At 54.7% G+C, this 18,751-nt stretch overlaps 2 protein-coding genes and 1 pseudogene across 3 annotated transcripts, besides 1 other annotated feature; 2 read left to right on the top strand and 1 right to left on the bottom strand.

Moving 5' to 3' along the window:
- Positions 1–1,409: 1,409 nt before the first annotated feature.
- On the top strand, positions 1,410–5,071 carry NCS57_00849500 (uncharacterized protein; the record flags this gene model as incomplete). The annotated part of the gene is made up of 3 exons (XM_053058307.1): positions 1,410–1,561; positions 2,000–4,956; positions 5,013–5,071. The coding sequence occupies 3 exons, from the start codon at positions 1,410–1,412 to the stop codon at positions 5,069–5,071; spliced, it is 3,168 nt and encodes a 1,055-aa protein (XP_052912138.1).
- A 2,430-nt stretch (positions 5,072–7,501) lies between these two features.
- NCS57_00849400 lies at positions 7,502–9,379 on the bottom strand (annotated as a pseudogene). The gene is made up of 2 exons: positions 8,829–9,379; positions 7,502–8,666 (listed from the first exon to the last, which is right to left on the bottom strand).
- Positions 7,502–9,379: a sequence feature.
- Positions 9,380–15,519: 6,140 nt separating this feature from the next.
- NCS57_00849300 (uncharacterized protein) lies at positions 15,520–18,588 on the top strand (the record flags this gene model as incomplete). Its single annotated transcript, XM_053058306.1, has 1 exon — positions 15,520–18,588. The coding sequence occupies one exon, from the start codon at positions 15,520–15,522 to the stop codon at positions 18,586–18,588; it is 3,069 nt and encodes a 1,022-aa protein (XP_052912137.1).
- Positions 18,589–18,751: the final 163 nt, after the last annotated feature.

The following is an 18,751-nucleotide window of genomic DNA, read 5'->3' as shown; positions in this document are numbered from 1 at the left end:
CGAATCAACTACCTGAGCAAGCCTTTTCTCCCTATGCTCGGAGACGATAAAATTTCACGCTTTGCGTCGTTGACCCGTAATCTGATAACGTGGCGGCCACACTGACTCGAAGCAATAGTTTCAGAGGCTGACAACTTGTGGCGAGTCAAGCCACCGTCTTCCAGTTTCCCGGAAACCGCCTCCGGGGTCTGGAGTACGAATACGGGGATAACAAACGGACTTGAAGGCCAGCTGGCAGGACTGAGAGTCCATGCCTGGGCACCTGGCACTAGACGGAACCACAGATGGCAAAGCTGGGCATCGACATTTCAAGGATCTCGAAGCACTTTGCGACAAACGGCTGAACAGCTCGTCATGGAGACGGCGGGAAGTGGATATCTCCCGGACGCAGGTGGGTGAAAAGACTGGAGCGATACTCCGCTGATTTGTAGGGGAGAGCCTTGCCAGCCTTTTCAATGCCAATATCCATCCGACAACATCCGTGGTTGGAAGGAGGGAGAAGCCCAACGCAGTCAGATATGCAGACGCCCAGGCAGTATCAGTGTGGCTCGCACAGCACAAGACCAAGACATGCTGAGGATGCAATCTAGAAGGCAGCATAGGTAAGATAAGAAGCAACAGTACAGATCCATGATATGATCTTGATCTCTCTTTCGGCATGGTTCACCACTATCCTTGGGTTTGCCTCCCAACGACGAAAAAATGTATCACCGCCTGCAAAGCGCATTACTTGTGCATGGGTCTAGCATCGGAGCTTCCACAGGGGGCTTCTCAAGCCGTTCCAAGGGCGACGTCGTTTGGCCTCAGTGCCGCACAGGGTTCTTTCACCGCCCTCACCCACTTACCTGAAATGGCTTAGCCCCACAGCTGATAAACCCGATAAGCCTGAGTCGAGCACTGAGACGGAGGGAGGGAAGGAGGGGTGGAGGGGTAACCCAGCGCCAGCGCCAGAGGAAAAAAAATTTTGGTGGGCGATCCCCAATGGGATTGGGCCGCGGTCCCTCCTCTGCCCGCCACCCCAGTGAGAAAAAAAAAAAAAGTTGTGGACTGGGAGGCGAGCAGTGAGAGGCACATAAAACTTTGTGGCAGAAGCTCCAGATTTTTCCCTCCCTCTCTTCCTTTTTGACTTCTTCCTCCCTCCATCTCCCTCTCTCTCTTTTCTTCCTCCTCCATCTCTCCACGGTCGTCCCCCTCCAGACGAACCTCTTCGACTCCTCTTCCTTTCTTGTCGCGTGCTCGTTTGTTCTTCGGACTCAGCTCCTCTGAACAAACCCCGCCCCCTCCAAGAGGAATTCCCATCGTCACCGCCGCCCATTAGGACAGAGTCGACTCCTCCATCGATTTCTGTTGGCCCCGACGATCCTCTTTCTTAATACCACAAAAAAGAAAAAACCGAAAACATCGACAAGATGCCTACCGAGAACCAGCAGTCGATCAAGGTCCTGGACGAGCTTTTCCAGAAGCTCACCGTGTCCAAGGACTCTGCTGACATCAAGGAGTCTTCCAACGAGCTGGCCTCTTTCATCAACGGCCGCATTGGCGACCAGGCCGTCCCCGACAAGTGAGTTTACCCTTGAAAATTCTGATTTCATCTTCCTCGGGCAGCGTTGGGCGAGCACTCCGACGGTGCTTATTTCACATGTCTGCTATGGGGCAACGTTACGCACCCGCGTTGCCTCACTTCCTGCACCAGGGAACCGGCATCGCCTGGCTTTCACTCTGCATTACGATGCGTGGGATGCGTGGGATGCGGCTTAGTGGCATGGTGCATGGACTTCAGGCCTGTGCCCGCGGCAGTTTTCTCTGCATCTCCCGCCCGTCTACCCCTCCCCCTCCTTCGCCGCTCGCCCAATCTTGCCCCGCCAGATTCTGGTCAAGGCGACCCTTCATGGGCGCTAGCCCCATTTCTGGTCGCCCCTCAAGTGCTGGAGGGGCTCCTCTCTGGCGCCCATTAAAATTTTTTAGCGGGAATTTTAGTGCTAACCATCACTTGTTGCAGAGTCATCGAGGGCCTGAAGAAGCAGCTCGCCAGCAAGAAGGACGCTGCCGCCCGTGAGAAGGCTTGCGTTGCCATCGAGGCCATCGCTTCTCACTCCGAGATCTCCGCTGCCGTCGAGCCCTACCTCGTCGTCCTCCTCCCCAACGTCCTTGCCGCCGTTGGCGACAAGATCACCGCTGTCAAGAATGCCGCTCAGGCCGCCGTCCTCGCCATCGCTGGCGCCATCAACGCCAACGCTGTCAAGGCTGCCCTTCCTGCCGTCATGGAGTCTATCCGCAACGCTCAGAAGTGGCCCGAGAAGATGGCTGCCCTCGACTTCATCGATGCTCTCGTCAAGAGCTCTCCCGCTCAGCTCGCCTACCGTGTCCCCGAGCTCATCCCCGTCATCTCCGAGTCCATGTGGGACACCAAGAAGGAGGTCAAGGAGCGTGCCTACAAGGCCATGGAGCAGCTCTGCCAGTTGATCGTCAACAAGGATATCGAGCGCTTCATTCCCGAGCTTATCAAGTGTATCGCCAAGCCCGAGAACGTCCCCGAGACTGTTCACTTGCTTGGTGCTACCACCTTCGTCACTGAGGTCCAGGAGCCCACTCTTGCCCTCATGGTTCCTCTTCTGGACCGTGGTCTGGCTGAGCGTGATACTGGTATCAAGCGAAAGTCGGCTGTCATTGTCGACAACATGTGCAAGCTCGTCGACGACCCCAACATCGTTGCTCCTTTCTTGCCCAAGATGATGCCCGGTCTCCAGAAGAACTACGACAACCTGGCTGACCCCGAGGCCCGTGAGAAGACCAAGCAGGCCCTTGACACCCTCACCCGTGTCGGTGACATCAAGGACGGTGTCATTCCTGAGGCTCGCAACGACGGTGCTATCAACGTCGTCCTCCCCAAGGTCAAGGCTGCCATCTCCCCCAAGTTCGGCAACTACCTTGAGAAGATGGGCCCCGTTGCTGAGCACATTGCTGCCATTGCTGGTCAGCTCGTCGACGAGAAGGAGACCGAGTCCACCATCTGGGTTGACAACCTCAAGGCCTACGTCGCTGTCATCTCTGGCATCGACAGCGCCGAGTCTCTCGTCGAGTCCATCCGCAAGGCCACCCTTCCCGGTGCCGTCGCCGAGGCTGAGGCCGAGGAGGATGAGGAGGAGGGCGAGGATCTCTGCAACTGTACCTTCTCTCTTGCCTACGGTGCCAAGATTCTTCTCAACCAGACTCACCTCCGTCTCAAGCGAGGCCAGCGTTACGGTCTTTGCGGTCCCAACGGTTCCGGCAAGTCCACTCTCATGCGCGCCATCAACAACGAGCAGGTCGAGGGTTTCCCCAAGCAGAGCGAGGTCAAGACTGTCTTCGTCGAGCACGACCTGGACTCTGCCGATACTGAGATGACCACCATTGACTGGACCATGAAGAAGCTTGGTGAGGCCGGTGTCGCCACCACTGAGGACGACGTCAAGAAGCAGCTCAGCGAGTTCGGCTTCACTGACCAGATGATCACTGGTGAGATCACTGCCCTCTCTGGTGGTTGGAAGATGAAGCTGGCCCTGTGCCGTGCTGTCTTCGAGGCCCCCGATATTCTGCTTCTCGACGAGCCTACCAACCATCTGGATGTGAAGAACGTCAAGTGGCTCGAGGAGTACCTTATCAACTCTCCCTGCACTTCCATCATCGTCTCTCACGACTCTGGCTTCCTTGACAACGTCTGCCAGCACATCGTTCACTACGAGCGCTTCAAGCTCAAGCGCTACAAGGGTAACCTGGCTGCCTTTGTCCAGCGTGTCCCCTCTGCCCGATCTTACTACGAGCTCGGTGCCTCCGAGATCGAGTTCTCCTTCCCCGAGCCCGGTTTCCTCGAGGGTGTCAAGACCAAGGCCAAGGCCATCCTGCGTGCCACCAAGATGTCCTTCCAGTACCCTGGTACCTCCAAGCCTCAGATCACCGACATCTCCTTCCAGTGCTCTCTTGGCTCTCGTATTGCCGTTATCGGTCCCAACGGTGCCGGCAAGTCTACTCTGATCAACGTCCTCACTGGTGAGCTCATCCCCACCGAGGGTGAGATCTACCAGCACGAGAACATCCGTATCGCCTACATCAAGCAGCACGCTTTCGCTCACATTGATAACCACCTGGACAAGACTCCCTCCGAGTACATCCAGTGGCGATTCCAGACTGGTGAGGATCGTGAGACCATGGACCGCGCCAACAAGATCATCACCGAGGCCGACGAGAAGGCCATGGACAAGATCTTCCGTGTTGAGGGCTCTCAGCGACGTGTCATCGGTATCAACAGCCGAAGAAAGTTCAAGAACTCTTACGAGTACGAGTGTTCTTTCGCCCTCGGTGAGAACGTCGGCATGAAGAACGAGCGCTGGGTTCCCATGATGACTGCCGACAACGCCTGGCTTCCCCGTAACGAGCTTCTGGCTTCTCACCAGAAGATGGTTGCCGATGTTGATATGAAGGAGGCCCTCGCCTCTGGTCAGTTCCGCCCTCTGGTCCGAAAGGAGATTGAGGCTCACTGCGCCAACTTCGGTCTCGACGCTGAGCTTGTCTCTCACTCTCGCATGCGTGGTCTGTCTGGTGGTCAGCGTGTCAAGACTGTGCTCGCCGCCTGCTCTTGGCAGCGACCTCACCTTATCGTCCTGGACGAGCCCACCAACTATCTCGACCGTGACTCTCTCGGTGCCCTGTCCAAGGCTCTCAAGAACTTCGAGGGTGGTGTCATCATCATTACCCACTCTGCCGAGTTCACCAAGGACTTGACTGAGGAAGTCTGGGCTGTCATGGACGGCAAGATGACTCCTTCCGGCCACAACTGGGTCCAGGGCCAGGGTACTGGTCCCCGTCTCAAGGCCGACGACGGTGATGAGGAGGAGAAGTTTGATGCCATGGGTAACAAGATCGTCTCCACCAAGAAGAAGGCCAAGCTCAGCTCTTCTGAGGCCCGAAAGAAGAAGAAGGGTAAGTTATTCCGCATAACCAAGCACGTGTCAAAACAGAAGCTAACCAGACTGCAGAGCGTATGGCCCGCCGAAAGCGTGGTGAGGAGGTGTTCAGCGATGAGGAGGACCTCTAAGCGCATCCTGCATACCCAACACCTATACTCGACCATGTTGACGACTTGTTTCTGATGACCTCATACCATATTTCCTTTGTCATGCGTTGATCAAAAAAGTTAGGGGTGCGTCTTGGTAATGGATGACTGCACACTTGGGCTCCCGATAGACGGACTGCTCTGTTAGATGACCACCATGGAGGAACGAGGAATGACGCGTGGGATTGGAGGATCCCAACCGTGTTGAGCCCTCGACTTGGTGGCTTTGGAGGCTGGCAATTAGATAGAGCCAAAAAATAGACTTGATTACGATCAATCTGGAATGATGAATGAGTGATGAAGTGTGTGTTAATGTTGAACCTGTACCACTCGCACTGGTACGCCAGTGACTTGGAAGACCAGTTGATGAAGCCTTGGTTGAATTCATGTCTTTAAGATGCCGTGATGACGACTGTGTAAAGATAAACTCGAATTAATGAGGTACTTGGGCAAGAGCAGAGCTGCCGCCTCGATCTACATATCAACAGGGAGGAGAACGAGAGAGCTCAGCTTGGCCAACCCTCTGTGACAAACGAAGAAATGTGTTACAGATCGCATGCTATGCACATCTGAGTATCTAGATACAACTTGAACAATGGGGATGGGCAAAAAAAAAAAAAAACATGTGTGTGTAAGTAAGTGTGTGACAAAAAGCGAGAATGGGCAAAAAATAAATCTTTGATGAGACTGGGACTCGAACCCAGGAGGATTGCTCCATCAGGAATCTTAGGTTGTTAAGGTGACCTTAACCTGACGCCATAACCAACTCGGCCATCTCACCCGATGTTGTTGAAGATTGTTCGCTTACTGCCCATCAGAAGGGCCTAGCCAGCACCGACGAGAATCTGTCCAACACCAGCGAGATCCTCTGTGGTAAACGTAAATGCTCTACTGAACCCGTTTTGAAGACTTGGGAGAAGGTACACTTCTTGTGTAGTAAAGACGAGGAATACTGGCCGTCTCTTCTTCTGAGCATACTTGACATGGCGCAGTACTCTCTACCTTGGACTCTGAGCTTGGCAACACGCCTCGTTCCTGGCTTGGGCTTTGAGATGGTGTTCCCCCAATGTCTCGGCGGGAGTGAGGAGAAGGAAGTGCTTGGCTTGGGAAGGCTTGCAAAGTCTCCAAGCTCCAAACCACCAAGCTTTGATCGTTAGCCAAGATTTTTACCCCAACTGTTGGACCACGGAGACCCTGTCTATCTCGACAATGTGAGCAGCAAGAGATGAACGCGTATTTCTACGTATTTCAATACCTAACTAACTTGTAATAGTTGCCGGCATACATTCCCAAGTCTTCCTCCACTTCTCCGTGAATATCACCGCCGTCCCCGGCAATCCTCCGGCATCAAACTCCACATTTCCGGCGTCAACAGGCCCCGCATTCTCCGAAAGCACCGGGCTCGGCGACGGTGAAAGTCTGATACCTCGAACAGTTGTACTCCAAGCCACAGACGTAGATCATGAATGAAATAGGCTGAAAGCAAGTCTCCATCTTTTCAATAAATACCACCACGGAGCCGTGCCTTTGAAGTCGTCGTCGTCAACTAATCGACACCGAGAAATCTCCACGATACCACCCCCCTCACGATATGTACAGTGTGGTCATACACCATCGTCTCGACAAGAGATATTGCGAAACCTTATCAACTCTCCACCCCTCCCCTACCCTCGTCTGCCCCACACCCAACCATCAAGAAGCAGTTTCCCTTATCAGAAGAGGCTCTTGGCCTCACACCCTCCTTCTTCCTCCGCTTCTAGAAAAACACCAAGCGCAGCCACGCCATGCAGGTAGAGTCTCTTGTTTAAAAAAAAAAAAATCTCCTTGGCATGGGTTTTCCGTCCCCTGCTGCTGCATATGTACACTGCTCACTCCCCCCCTTGCAAAGTCAACCCGCGATCTGCATCCCCCCGCCTCCAAGCCACGATATTAAACCCTCCAACTTCAACGTCACTGAATATCAACATCACAATAGGAAGGTGCACCGATGCAACGCTTTGCTTCGCCGATCACGGGATCGGCGTTGTAGGATCATTGGCCGTGTTGCTGAACAAGTATTATCGGCTGGCAGAAGATGGAGCGCGGACGCCCAAATATGGTGGCCATGATGAGGGTCAACACGGCGGAATCACAAGGAGAGCTTCTCATGATAGACATCGCTTGAGACCATGGCTCCTTGCTCATTAATTGAGGCAGTAAACAATCGCATTACATGGTAGCATTAATCATGATTTGAAATCAGGCAACAGAGCATAATATTCGTATCTCGGGTATAATCTCAACAACCAACCGCTTTGCATCCAACAATTCGTTGGTTCTATTAACATGTACACATTGCATCCCAAGATGGTATCTCCAGCCCATATTCATGTTTCCACATCCAGAATCATGCCCAATTCAGTTCGAATAGGCTTACTTGTTCCGCCTGATGCCAATCAGTTGGCCCATTTCGGTCCAGAAGCCCACAGGAGGCTCCGTGATGGAGTTTTCGTAGGCGTCGATGATAGGGCGCTCCCAAACGAGATCAACCTCGTGAGGACGGAGCCAGCGGGTGCGCTTGACAACCTTCCAGCCGATGAACAGCAGGGGAGCAATAATCTGCATGGTGTAGTTCTGGAAGAACGCCTTGACGCTCCAGGGCTGGAACGACTTGTAGCCGTAGCATAGAACGACGAGGACCTGGATAAAGAGAGCCAGGTAGGCACCGTAAGGCTGGAAGCGGCCATAGTATGGCATCTTTGTCCGGTCGACTCCCTGGGCCTGGCATGCTCGGTAGTAGCTGATGAAGGTGATACCCATGACGAGATAGTTGATGATTCCGCCAGCCGTCATCAGAGTAATGAGCCAGTTGAGCACCTCGGCTGAACCACTGCTGCACGACAGGAACGAAAGCATGGGGAAGATCATGACCACGCAGAAGCACCAAATAGGCACACCCTGGGCGGTGGTCTTGCGCAGGAAACGAGGGGCGCGGCCCTCAAGAGCCAGACTGTACAGGGAACGGGTAGCACAGTAAGTGTATGTGTTACCGGCCGAGAAAATCGAGGTGATCATAAGGGCGTTGACGATGTGGGGAAGAACGTTGACGCCCAGAATGTTCATGGCCATGACATAGGGAGAGGCTCCAGCGTCACCACCGCCCTCGGTGAAGTTGATGTAGATGGCCTGGAGCTTGTCGTAGTTCCAGGGCACTACAATGCCGACAGCGAGAGAGCCCGTGACGAAAAAGAAGCAGAATCGGTAATAGACTGTCTTGAAGGCAGCCTTGATGTAAATCGAGGGTCGCTTAGCCTCGGCGGCCACCATCGAGATGTACTCGGGACCGACGATGGTGAAGATGGCACTCCAGAGGGCACCCAGGAAACCCTCGAAACGACCAAGGGCGTCTGTACCGTACACATCGGAAAAGGCTCCGGGGTTGCTCCAATAGCGGAATCCATACCTGTCGCCTTGGGGGTTTCCTCCCACCATAGTCACGAAGGTGAAGGAGAAGAGCATCAGGATAAGAATGATCTTGCCACCAGACAACCAGAATTCGGCCTCACCGTAGGCGCGGACAGCCAAGATGTTCAGAGCACTACATTCACACACAGGTTAGTATGGGATATTCATCTGCGGGGAAGATGTGGAGAAAATCTCACTCGACGGCCGGCGAGAAGGCGTCCAGTTTCGGAGCATAGCCATGGCGCGTCAAGTGATAAAGCAAGTCGGAATTGGTCATGGGGGCAAGGGTTCTTACGCATAAAGAATGATGACGGCGATACAAAGACCGGCAGTAGGGCCAGGGTTCACAATATCGGGCGCCCAATATGAAAGCACCAGGTTGATGGCGGTGATTTCGAAGGGAATCAAGAGACCCTCGTATAGGAAGAAGTTCCAACCAGCCATGAAGCCAAGGGCATCATCAACCCAATGGCCAGCAAGACGGATGAAACCACCCGAGACGGGCATATATGTGCTCATTTCGGCGATCGAGTTGTTCACGAGGGCGAGGACACCGGAGTACAGAGTATAGGCCAGGAACAGGCCGGCAGGACCGCCCTTGGCGAGACCACCACCGATACTCACGAACAGAGCCGTACCAATGGAACCACCAATGGCAATAAGCTGGATCTGTCGGTTGTTGAGAAGACGGTGGAGGCCATCGACATTATCGGAGGGGTGACCCGGGGCGACGTCGACGCCGTCGGCCGAGTACTTTTCGGGGGAGACATTCTTCTCCTCGTCGGACATCTTGACGGTTGCACTCTCTGCGAGGCGAGAATCGAAGTAGGATCGTGGGAGTGTGGTCCTTGTTGCGAGATCAAGCCGAGTTCAAGTTAAGAACGAGGCAAGATTCGAGTCCAATTGAGAAAGAGCCTGCAAAGCAATGAAGCAAGCAGACCAAAACCAATCGGAAAATGCCTTGGGTCTCAAGGCAAAGAAGTCCAGAAAAGAGAGAGGACAAGAGCTGAAGGAGGAGGCAGAGAAGGCATGACGAGAGGCGGCGGACGTTGGAGATAATAAGTAAAATCTCGCATGGGCGGAGGCAAGAGCAAGCTGACCCTAGTCCGCGTACTGTTGCTCACAACGGATGGATCCATGTTCATCATGGCTCCTTCCCTTCACTGGGGGTGTATAAACCGGCAGGTTTAGAGTGAGAGGCAGACTCGAGTGACGGCGGCGACAGCGGCCATGCCGAACGAGGGTTCGTTGAAGGAGGAGTGGAGTGGGGAGGAGCAGTGCAACTTCACTTCCATTCCACTACTCGGGACTACTACGCGGCGACGAGGTATCCACACCACCAACGGCGCTAGGGGTGATACCTTGAGCCAAAGTAGCTGACTTCCAGTTCTTCTCGTCGACGGGACATGGATCTTCTCACCGGCATGCACACCTCAGAGTCGCCCAACCAATCCCGACTCTCGATCGATTCTGCAGTTTCGATTTCTCTTACTTTTACCCTCCAAAAACTCGCCCTTGTCCGTTGAACGTACACCACAGTCGTCTCTTTCTTCTCTATGGCACGGCACGTCTGAGATCGTACGGACTAGGGCTTGGCGTTGCGTCGTACTCGGGGACACTCTGCTGACACCGGGAATTAACTCTCTTGGCCTTGCCCGTCCTCCTGATGGAGGAGGCAATCCCAGAAACTTGGACGCCGAAAAACCCAGAGGAGTGGTTCACCTGGCCGAATTGAGAACTTGTGCCCAGGGTTGGGGAGAACAAAGTTTTGTTTCCATCTGCATTGTCCACGACGCGAGGTTGCATTGCTGGTCAGGTCTCGAGTTGATCGGGTAAAGAAACAGTTGGCCTGACATTAAGCAATTACAACTCCCCACAGAGCACCACCAACATCTCTCGATACTACGAGAGTACTTCTTCTCAGCTCAGCCATCCATCCCATCACCAGTTGAATCAAGAGGCAATACTCCCGCTCGCCGCGTCGAGTCTTGGCCAGAGACTGGCCTGACTGGACCAGTTTAGCTTGCTAAAAGAAATCAGCTAGTGGAGGCAGAACGTATCCATTCTATCGAGCCGAGTCGTTGCTTTCCATGCCCATACCCATGTATCTCTCATGGGAGCCATGCTCATGATGCCCCATCCCCACCCCCGTGGAGAGATGCTGCCACGCCCACGGAGAAGGGGGGTGGATCTTCATGGACATGGATCCATGGCCAGGATGTCTCCTCTTTCCCCTCTCCCCACTCTCATGTACCTCGTACATGCCAGGATGGCTTCCCCGAGACAGTCTGCGTGTTTGCTCGGGCTATTGGCCACTCAGCGACTGCTTGATGATGAACCCCGGCATCCTGGAGAGTTCTTTGAACCCTCCCCATGCGTGTGGATGCTGCTGATCGCTGCACAGCACACTTCATAATCTCGGTGCCTGCTGGGCACCTGTCGTATCACGAAAAAGGGCTGGAAACCGCGCTATGGATGCAAGCTGAGTGCTGTTGGTTGAATGACGACACTGGTGCTCGCCCGGCGGCAGAGCGGCTGGAGGCCGCTGGAGGGACTCAGAGGGGCAGGGCAACCTCCACTGAAAAAGCAGTGTGGAGCTGCCCGAGCGTCCCTTAAGTTGAGAAATCCCTGCCTTCAGGATTCCCCCAAATCTGACCCCGTCTCCTCCACTCAAAGGACTTGAGATGTCGTCGATACGAGCGGTCTTTTCCCTGGAACATAACAGCCTATGTTCCGCGCTAAGCAGCAAGTCAGGCTGGCCCACATATAGGACCAATCAAGGAGTTGCAGCGAAGGATCTGCGCAACTGTAAACGCTCTAGCGCAAGAGGCGTTTGCCCGAGGTTCACCTCAAATCTCAGTACTTTTCGCAACACCAGCAAATGAGAAGCTTGTCCGAACAGAGAGGGGTGATTCGTTTTCTCTAGCTAGGCGGTCCTGCGCAAATTGGCAAAAATGGACTCTGAGCCATGTCCAGGCGAGTCCAGCCGTGGGGGGACATTTTTCGGACATTATTTGTGCGGGATCGTTCCAACAACATACTGACGTCATAATCGAAGCGACACTTGCACCTGCCCAATTTGGGGTTCCGTTGAGCGGAAGGTTTCCTGGTGGGAATACTGGACTGGACTGCAAATGTATCGAGACATTCAAACTGACGGCAAAATGGATGCAAGGCTCCCTGACTTGCAGAAGGTACTTCACTGACAAGTACTGGTGAGCTAGATGGACCCTGGGCCCTGCGTTGTGTTGGAAGAGAGATGGGTCGCGTGCGCATCCAACTGACCCAGGCCCACAGCCTGAGGTGTTCCAACCGTCTGGTATTTTTGGAGATTCGATGGATCGATGGATCAGACCCTTTCAGACTGAGTGAATCGCGCTTTCCCCAGATCCATATCGACTCGATACTATACGCAGTAGAGGAGTTGCAGCGCTGATCATCTTGAAGGAAGGTGCCAATGTCCTTCCTTCTTTCCATGTTCTATCCCGCTTCTATACTTGTTGTTTCTCCGACTTCAAGCTTTTTAGAACCCAGACCCAAGCATTCTCCCTCCCCATCAATTTTGCCGCCCTCACACCAACTCCCACTCAGCCAAGCCACGAGAAATCCTACACTGCCTTGGCGACCCTAGCCGACGTCATGAATCAACTTCATCACTCTCCCTACCGGTCTCTGCGCATCTCGACCGGTCACGTGGAGGGCTTACGCCGAGACGGGGAGCGGGATGAGCGACGGCAGCCAAGACTGTAGTTGCTGTATCCGTACAATCTGGGGACGAGCCAGACCATCAGCCCATCCTCCCACTTCTCAGGTTCACCAAGGAGGACTTGGTTCCCGTGAGCTATCACAATGTGCCCTGTCGAGCTGACAGGAGAAGTTGATGCCTCATCTCCAGAATGAACGAGAGAGCCAGCAAGCCGTGGTTTCAACACAAAGATTACGACTGGGACCAGAACACAACCATGAACTTGCACAATCCTCAACTTGGCGCCCAGATATCCAATACCCCCTTCTCCACCAGCTTGAGTTGTCAACTTGGTCCCGTTACTCAATATCCAAAGACTGCCCTCGTCCTAACTGCAAGTCGTCCGGGGCACTCCCACGGCTGCAAAACCATGTTACATATGCGATGACCACACCCTCCCATCAACACTATTGGGGGAGGCTTGCGACCTAGGGACAGACCTGACAGCTTGCCTAAACAGTGGCCCTTGCCGCGTGGGGAGTCCAACAGAGCTGAGTGTTGGCAGAGATGACCTGGGAACCTTGGGACGGCCCGGGCACTGATTCGGCAAACCGAGAGTAAAGGTGAGGTCGGCAAGCCGACACGGTCGGCCTGGCGAGCAGCGCCTGACGCGCCTGACGCTTCTCAGCTCTTTGCTGAACCTGCTTTTTATTGCCCCTTCTCAGGTAGGTACCTACAATGTATTACTGTCCCTCAACGGGGCCCGCTAATGAACTGTGGCCAGGCCAGGGTTTCGATGTCGTCGGACATGGGATGTCCGAGCCGCTCCCATGTCCAGGTTATGTTCCCTGACCAGGCACCCAATGAACCGTCTTGAAACGTACAGTAGCCGAGAGCCCAGGATCCAAGACGGGGCCCACTTGACGGATTCCTTCATCTGCGAGCAATCACAACAGTTGGTTCACGGCTGCAGTCGCCCACCCTCGGCACCGTGTTGCCCCAGTCATGAAAAATCCGCGGTGTCTTGGCACTAATCCCCGTCAGTTACGGACTTTGCCGCCTGTTGCGTCGCGCCGCACCAGGTGCCCTGTCAGAATCTCAGTTCGGTCGCCAGCGTAATATTCCTCTTTGGATGTGCCGCGACAATGAGCACGTGAGGTTGAACGACACTGTCGATTTGGAGATACAAGACCGACATCGACGGGGTCTATCCGCAGTGACGGGATGCATAATAGAGGCAACTCGGGCTAGAATGGCAGCTGACTCGCCTGAGCTCGCCTGAGCTCAGATTGACGAGGCAACTGCAGGCTGACTGCGATGACCCTCAGTCTCGATCCACAACAGCAATGACCATTCAACGAGCGTCGACAGTACATACAATGGACGTTGTTGGGCTGTGGTTGAGTTACGTACGGAGTACAGCGCCCGGCCACAGTGGCGTTGATGGCCATGGCCACAGGCCCAAGCTTCGAAGCAACAGCTTGCTTGTCAACGGATCGTCGTTTGCTGTAGCGGAGCCGTTGCGCCAAGTTTGAGTGAGAAGAGCCTCTCACAAGCCTCGGCCTTGCACCGAAAAGAGTGACTTGATGGCTGTGGCTGCGGTGGCGTCTCTAGTGTTGGTGATCCGGCCACCCATCTCGATGCATGGCATCAATTGCCCCGAAAGCTTTTTCAGGTCTCGACTGACGGTGACAATGCTTGACCGATCGTTGGCGTTTGTCACAAGGCTGTGTCTTCACAATAACTCCGTCGCCCCATTGGTACGTTTCGGATGGTGATGCCCCTGCCCCGAACGTCTTGACTAGTGGACGCCGGTCCATGTCGGGGATCCGTTTTCGTGTCTCCTTCTGTCGACGCACTTGCGGGTCTTGAGAGAGCCTCGTTTCCTTGTCTCCATCACGGGCTGTCGAGGTCGATTTGGTCTAGGCCGAGACTGAAAAGCGGGACAGGCGTGATGAACGGGCATGGAGCCTTGTCAGTTTCGCGACGGGTCCCGACGGTTTGTTGGACGGTTGGGCTGAGCAAAGACACGCTTTGCTCTTTGGACAATAGCTGCAATAATTTGTCGCCTGGATATTGGGTCGCCCACGAGAGAGGATCAAGCTAACGTGGTACATGGGACGATTGTTACCGACTGTATCCACAGTCTGGGAAACCTCGCATCAGGTCTTGACGGGTTGACCAATACCCGGCAAGGATTGAGTCTGATTTGGAGAAAATTCTTCGTTTGTCGAACAATGGCGGGTGTTTTGGGCTTGAAAGAGCGGCCGGAAGAGTTGACCCTGGACTCGCTGAACCGGTAGGAAATGATATCTTGGCCCGACTATGCGACCTTTTTGTCCAAAAGACGTTGTCAGTATCAAGGCCTAATGGCTATACGTAAGATGTTACGCAAGCGATGCCGAAAAGCCGGGACAAAGGGAGGCTCTTTGAGGAAGCCTTGTCTCTGCAGAAATAAGGGTCCTCGAGCCAATGCCGCGGGTTCAAGAGAGTTGCAGGTATCTACAGGCTGTTTTCTGATCTGGGAGCGACTAGTTACACAAAGAAGATGCGCTTCAACCACACGCGGCGAGGGGCAAACCGTCCCGAGACGGTGATATAGAAATGATGAGCCGTTATTTTCGACTGGCGACCAGTTTCAGGAGACGGAAGTCCAGGGAGTGGGGACGGTGAACGGACCAAGGAGAAAAACTCACGAGCGAGGGAGTGAGCGGATCTCACGATATAGATCCACGGTTCCATAGGGCACGTTTGGCTCGTGAAAGTCATGCAGGCAATTTCGAGTATTACGTACCAATGAGTGGGATCCTTGGCTGTACTGACTACCTAATAGATGCATCTCACCACACGTCAAAGCAAAGATCCGGCCAGGGAGTTTGAATTTTGGGTCCGGGGAGAGGATCCGCAACAGCGAAAAGGAAGACGTTACTTGTTGGTGGATATTTCCCGGTGTGTGGTCTTCGGTGAGGGCCAGGTGAGGAGAAAGTAGAGGAAGGTTCTGGTGCGGAGACGGAGAAAAAAAAAACTCGTGCTAGATTGGCTGGCAGCCTAACGGCGCACAAGTTGCAGCAACACAACTGACGATACACCAGTGAAATAAAGAGAGATTTGCGTAACAGGCGAATCCTCTGTTATTGTTTGCACTATATCGAATTTTCAGCATTCTGCAGAAAGAATCACGCCACCAAAAAGAGGGTATACACACAATACAAGAGTCACGGACGGGGCGAAGACCTAACCCTGTGCCCATATCGCCCAACTCGCACCGAATTTCATCTGGAAGACAGACACAGCTGCTTTCATGGAAAACGCCTCTGCGCTCGGGAGCGCCTTGCGTTCCGGGCACTATGCCTCCATTCTCCTCTCCGGACCATCGGCGGGTGAATCAACTCCGGGCTCGGCCTCCGCATCTTCCGCCCCTGCTCCGGTGGCCGGGGCCTTGATACAAGCTTTTGCCGCCCACTTGACTGGTGCTGCTGGCTCCAGCCCGGTTCCGGATGCCGACGTCGCCCAGGTTCTCTCTGTTGGCGTCGCCGCCTTGAATGCCTTCCTCCAGGTCAACGTCACCGGCCCCATTCTCCCCGAGTCGGATGCCCTCAGCGCCCGGCTCACCAAGGCATGGGCTGATGCTCAGTCGGATAGCTCAAAAGGTACTCGGGATCATCTTCACAAGGCTTGTCTCGGCGACTTGGAAGTTGACGGCGTGTCACCCTACGCTTACATCCCCCATCTGGAACTGTTCGCCCTGGCGAGGTACATTATTGCACAATCGCTCAGCCAGGCCAGCAGCGATGTGCTTGAGGTTCCCTCCGATGAGCAACCGCTCAAGTACAGCCTTGCGTGGACTAGACTCCGTGTTAATGTATGGCACTACAAGCTCTTGACGCAACCCAGTCTTGGACCAGGCTCCAACTTCACCCGCAGCTCTCAGTGGAGTGACGTGCCGACCCTGGCATCCCAAATTCTCGACGGCATCGATGCCGTGCGGTCACAGATCGTTGGTGAGGAGGTATGGGCCTCGGGTGACGATACCTGGAGCCGCGAAGACAAGGTCCAGTTCCTTGTTGAAGCAGCCAACAACTATATCTTGCTTGGCCGGGATGACAAAGCCAAGGAAGTGCTTCAGGAAGCCACCCAGACCAGCGGTTTTGCATATGCGCTCTCTGGTGCTCTTGGAAAGAGAACCAAGTTCCAGGAGAAGAACATCAGCCAGCTGGTCGTGCTGGCAAAGAGTGGTGCTGAACAGCAGACGGATGCCGGTGATGATGAAGCTAAGCCGGAGGCTCTCCAGCTTAACAACGACACATTGCTAGAGGAAATCCACTTCAGCAAGGAAGAACATGGAAATGACAAGAAGGCCACACTCCCTGCTGCCTTGGCGGATCTCGCACCTGATGATCAGCCTCAGCTCTCACCCCTCGACCAGATCATCCTCCTCACTGAGGCTACTCTCAAGGACGCCTTTTCGCCTGTAGACACTTTGACATCCGCTGAAGTGCTACCGTACGCCGTGCGTGTCATTTCAGACAAGTCCACCAACTGGCAGATCTATACCCAGGCGTTGCTGGTCCGCTCCCGGATAGAAGTTCACCGCAGCCGAACTCTTGAGCGCGGTGTGCTTCAACTACAGGCTGTTTCCGATCAGGTTCTGACTGACACTACGGCCGAAGCTCAGCATAAGGCTGAGGCAAAGGAGGAGGGTACCGAGACGGATGCTCCAGCTATCCAGGTCACAACCCCTGAGCAAGATACAAGATCGCTTCAGAGCAAGCCTACAACCTTCCTTCCAGCTCCCAAGGCCTCAGAGTCTGCACCAGCGCATGTGCGTCTCCAGTACATCCATGCCCTCTCTTCCCCCCCACGATGGCACCTAGAGTCCGAGCTCGCCTACGCCTGGGTCGGTGTCGGTTCTTTGGCCTCGGCCCTCGAGATCTTCAAGCGTCTGCGTCTCTGGGCTGAAGTCGCCCTGTGTCTCGCTACTGCCGCAGCAACCGAAGATGAGGACGGCCGTGGCAGCGGCGGCGAGGAAAAGGCCAAGGGCATCCTTCGATGGAGGTTGTTCCATCGCACAGGAGACGCCGCATCTCCATCAGACCCTGACGATGAGGATATCGGCGACGACGTGACACGCCTCAAGGGCTCAGACTTTGAGGGCCCTGAGCGAAATCCTCCACCACCCAACGCTCCCCGCCTGTTCTGCATCCTGGGTGACACCGAGAACGAACCGGCTCACTACGAACGCGCGTGGGAGATCTCCAAACACCGCTACGCCCGCGCCCAAAAGTCTCTCGGTGAGCACTACCTTCAGAACAAGGAGTGGGAAAAGGCTCGCGACGCCTACAAGAAGGCCACGGCCGTCAACCGTCTCAGCCCTGAGATGTGGAGTCGTCTTGGAGACATCAACCTGCGCCTCGCGCAGTTCGGTGATGCTGCCGAGGCCTTCAACCGGTCCATTGCATCCGCGAGCGATACAGCTGGAGGCGAAGATGCTCGAACGTGGAGCAACCTGGGCAGTGCGCTCTGGAGTCTCTACTGCGAAGTCAGCGCCGAACCCAAGGATGAGACTGCGAAAGAGGTTGTTACTCAAGCACCTGCCGAGGACGAAGAAGATGACGTCGTCGCCGCCGTATCTTCCAAGCCATCAGACCGCGATCCAGCGACTCTCTTGGCTCAGTCTCTTGCTGCCTACAAGAAGGGCGCCTCCATCGCCCACGATAACTGGCGGATCTGGGACAACGTGCTCACCCTGGGTTCGCGAATGCGACCTCCTGCGTTGAACGACATGATTCTTGCTCTCAATCACATCATCCGCATCCGTAAATCCGAGGATGCCATCGATGTTGATGTCGTCAGCGCCCTGCTCCAAGATGCTGTCCTCTCTGTCGAGAAGACCAGCTCAGGCGTCTACGATCCCCCTCGCGGTTCCCCCGAGAGATTGGTCATGAGACTTTTCGAGGAAGAGATGGTGCCCCTGATTACGCAGCGCTCAGAACTGTGGACGCTCGTCTCCCGTCTCCGCGCCTGGAGGAGAGACCACGCCGGTGCTATTGAGGCAGCGGAGCGAGCATGGCGTGCGGCCGTGGGAACCGCTGGAAGTGGCCTCTTACCTGGTGCGGCATCTACGACGGCCGATGAGGCGCGGGACTGGACCGTCGACGAGGGGGCGTGGTTGATCGTAGTTACAAGGACCGACGAGCTGGTGTCGATGCTAGAGAACTGGGGTCCCGACGTCGAGACCATCGGCACAAAGTGGAAGGGCAAGGCTAGGAGCGCGATAAGGAGCGTCATGGGTAGGGGTCGGGAGAATTGGGAGGGGAGTGAAGGATGGAAGCTGTTGGAGAGCTTGATGGAGGGTTTGAAGACCTCCTGAGGTTCATAACAAAAAATATGAGCATCAAGCATCAAAAAGGAGAAAAGGGACACGAGATATGTGTGAATGACTAGATGGATGGGCTGGCAGGTATAGATAAAAAGTGAATGCAAACCACATATGACAAGTAGTCTGCCCATGAAGAGGATGACTGCCAACGTGA

This window comes from Fusarium keratoplasticum, chromosome 6 (genome assembly GCF_025433545.1).
Source record: "Fusarium keratoplasticum isolate Fu6.1 chromosome 6, whole genome shotgun sequence".
NCBI classification, from domain to species: domain Eukaryota; kingdom Fungi; phylum Ascomycota; class Sordariomycetes; order Hypocreales; family Nectriaceae; genus Fusarium; species Fusarium keratoplasticum.
Note: the sequence above shows the minus strand (reverse complement) of the source record. Positions and strands in the feature narration are given on the sequence as shown.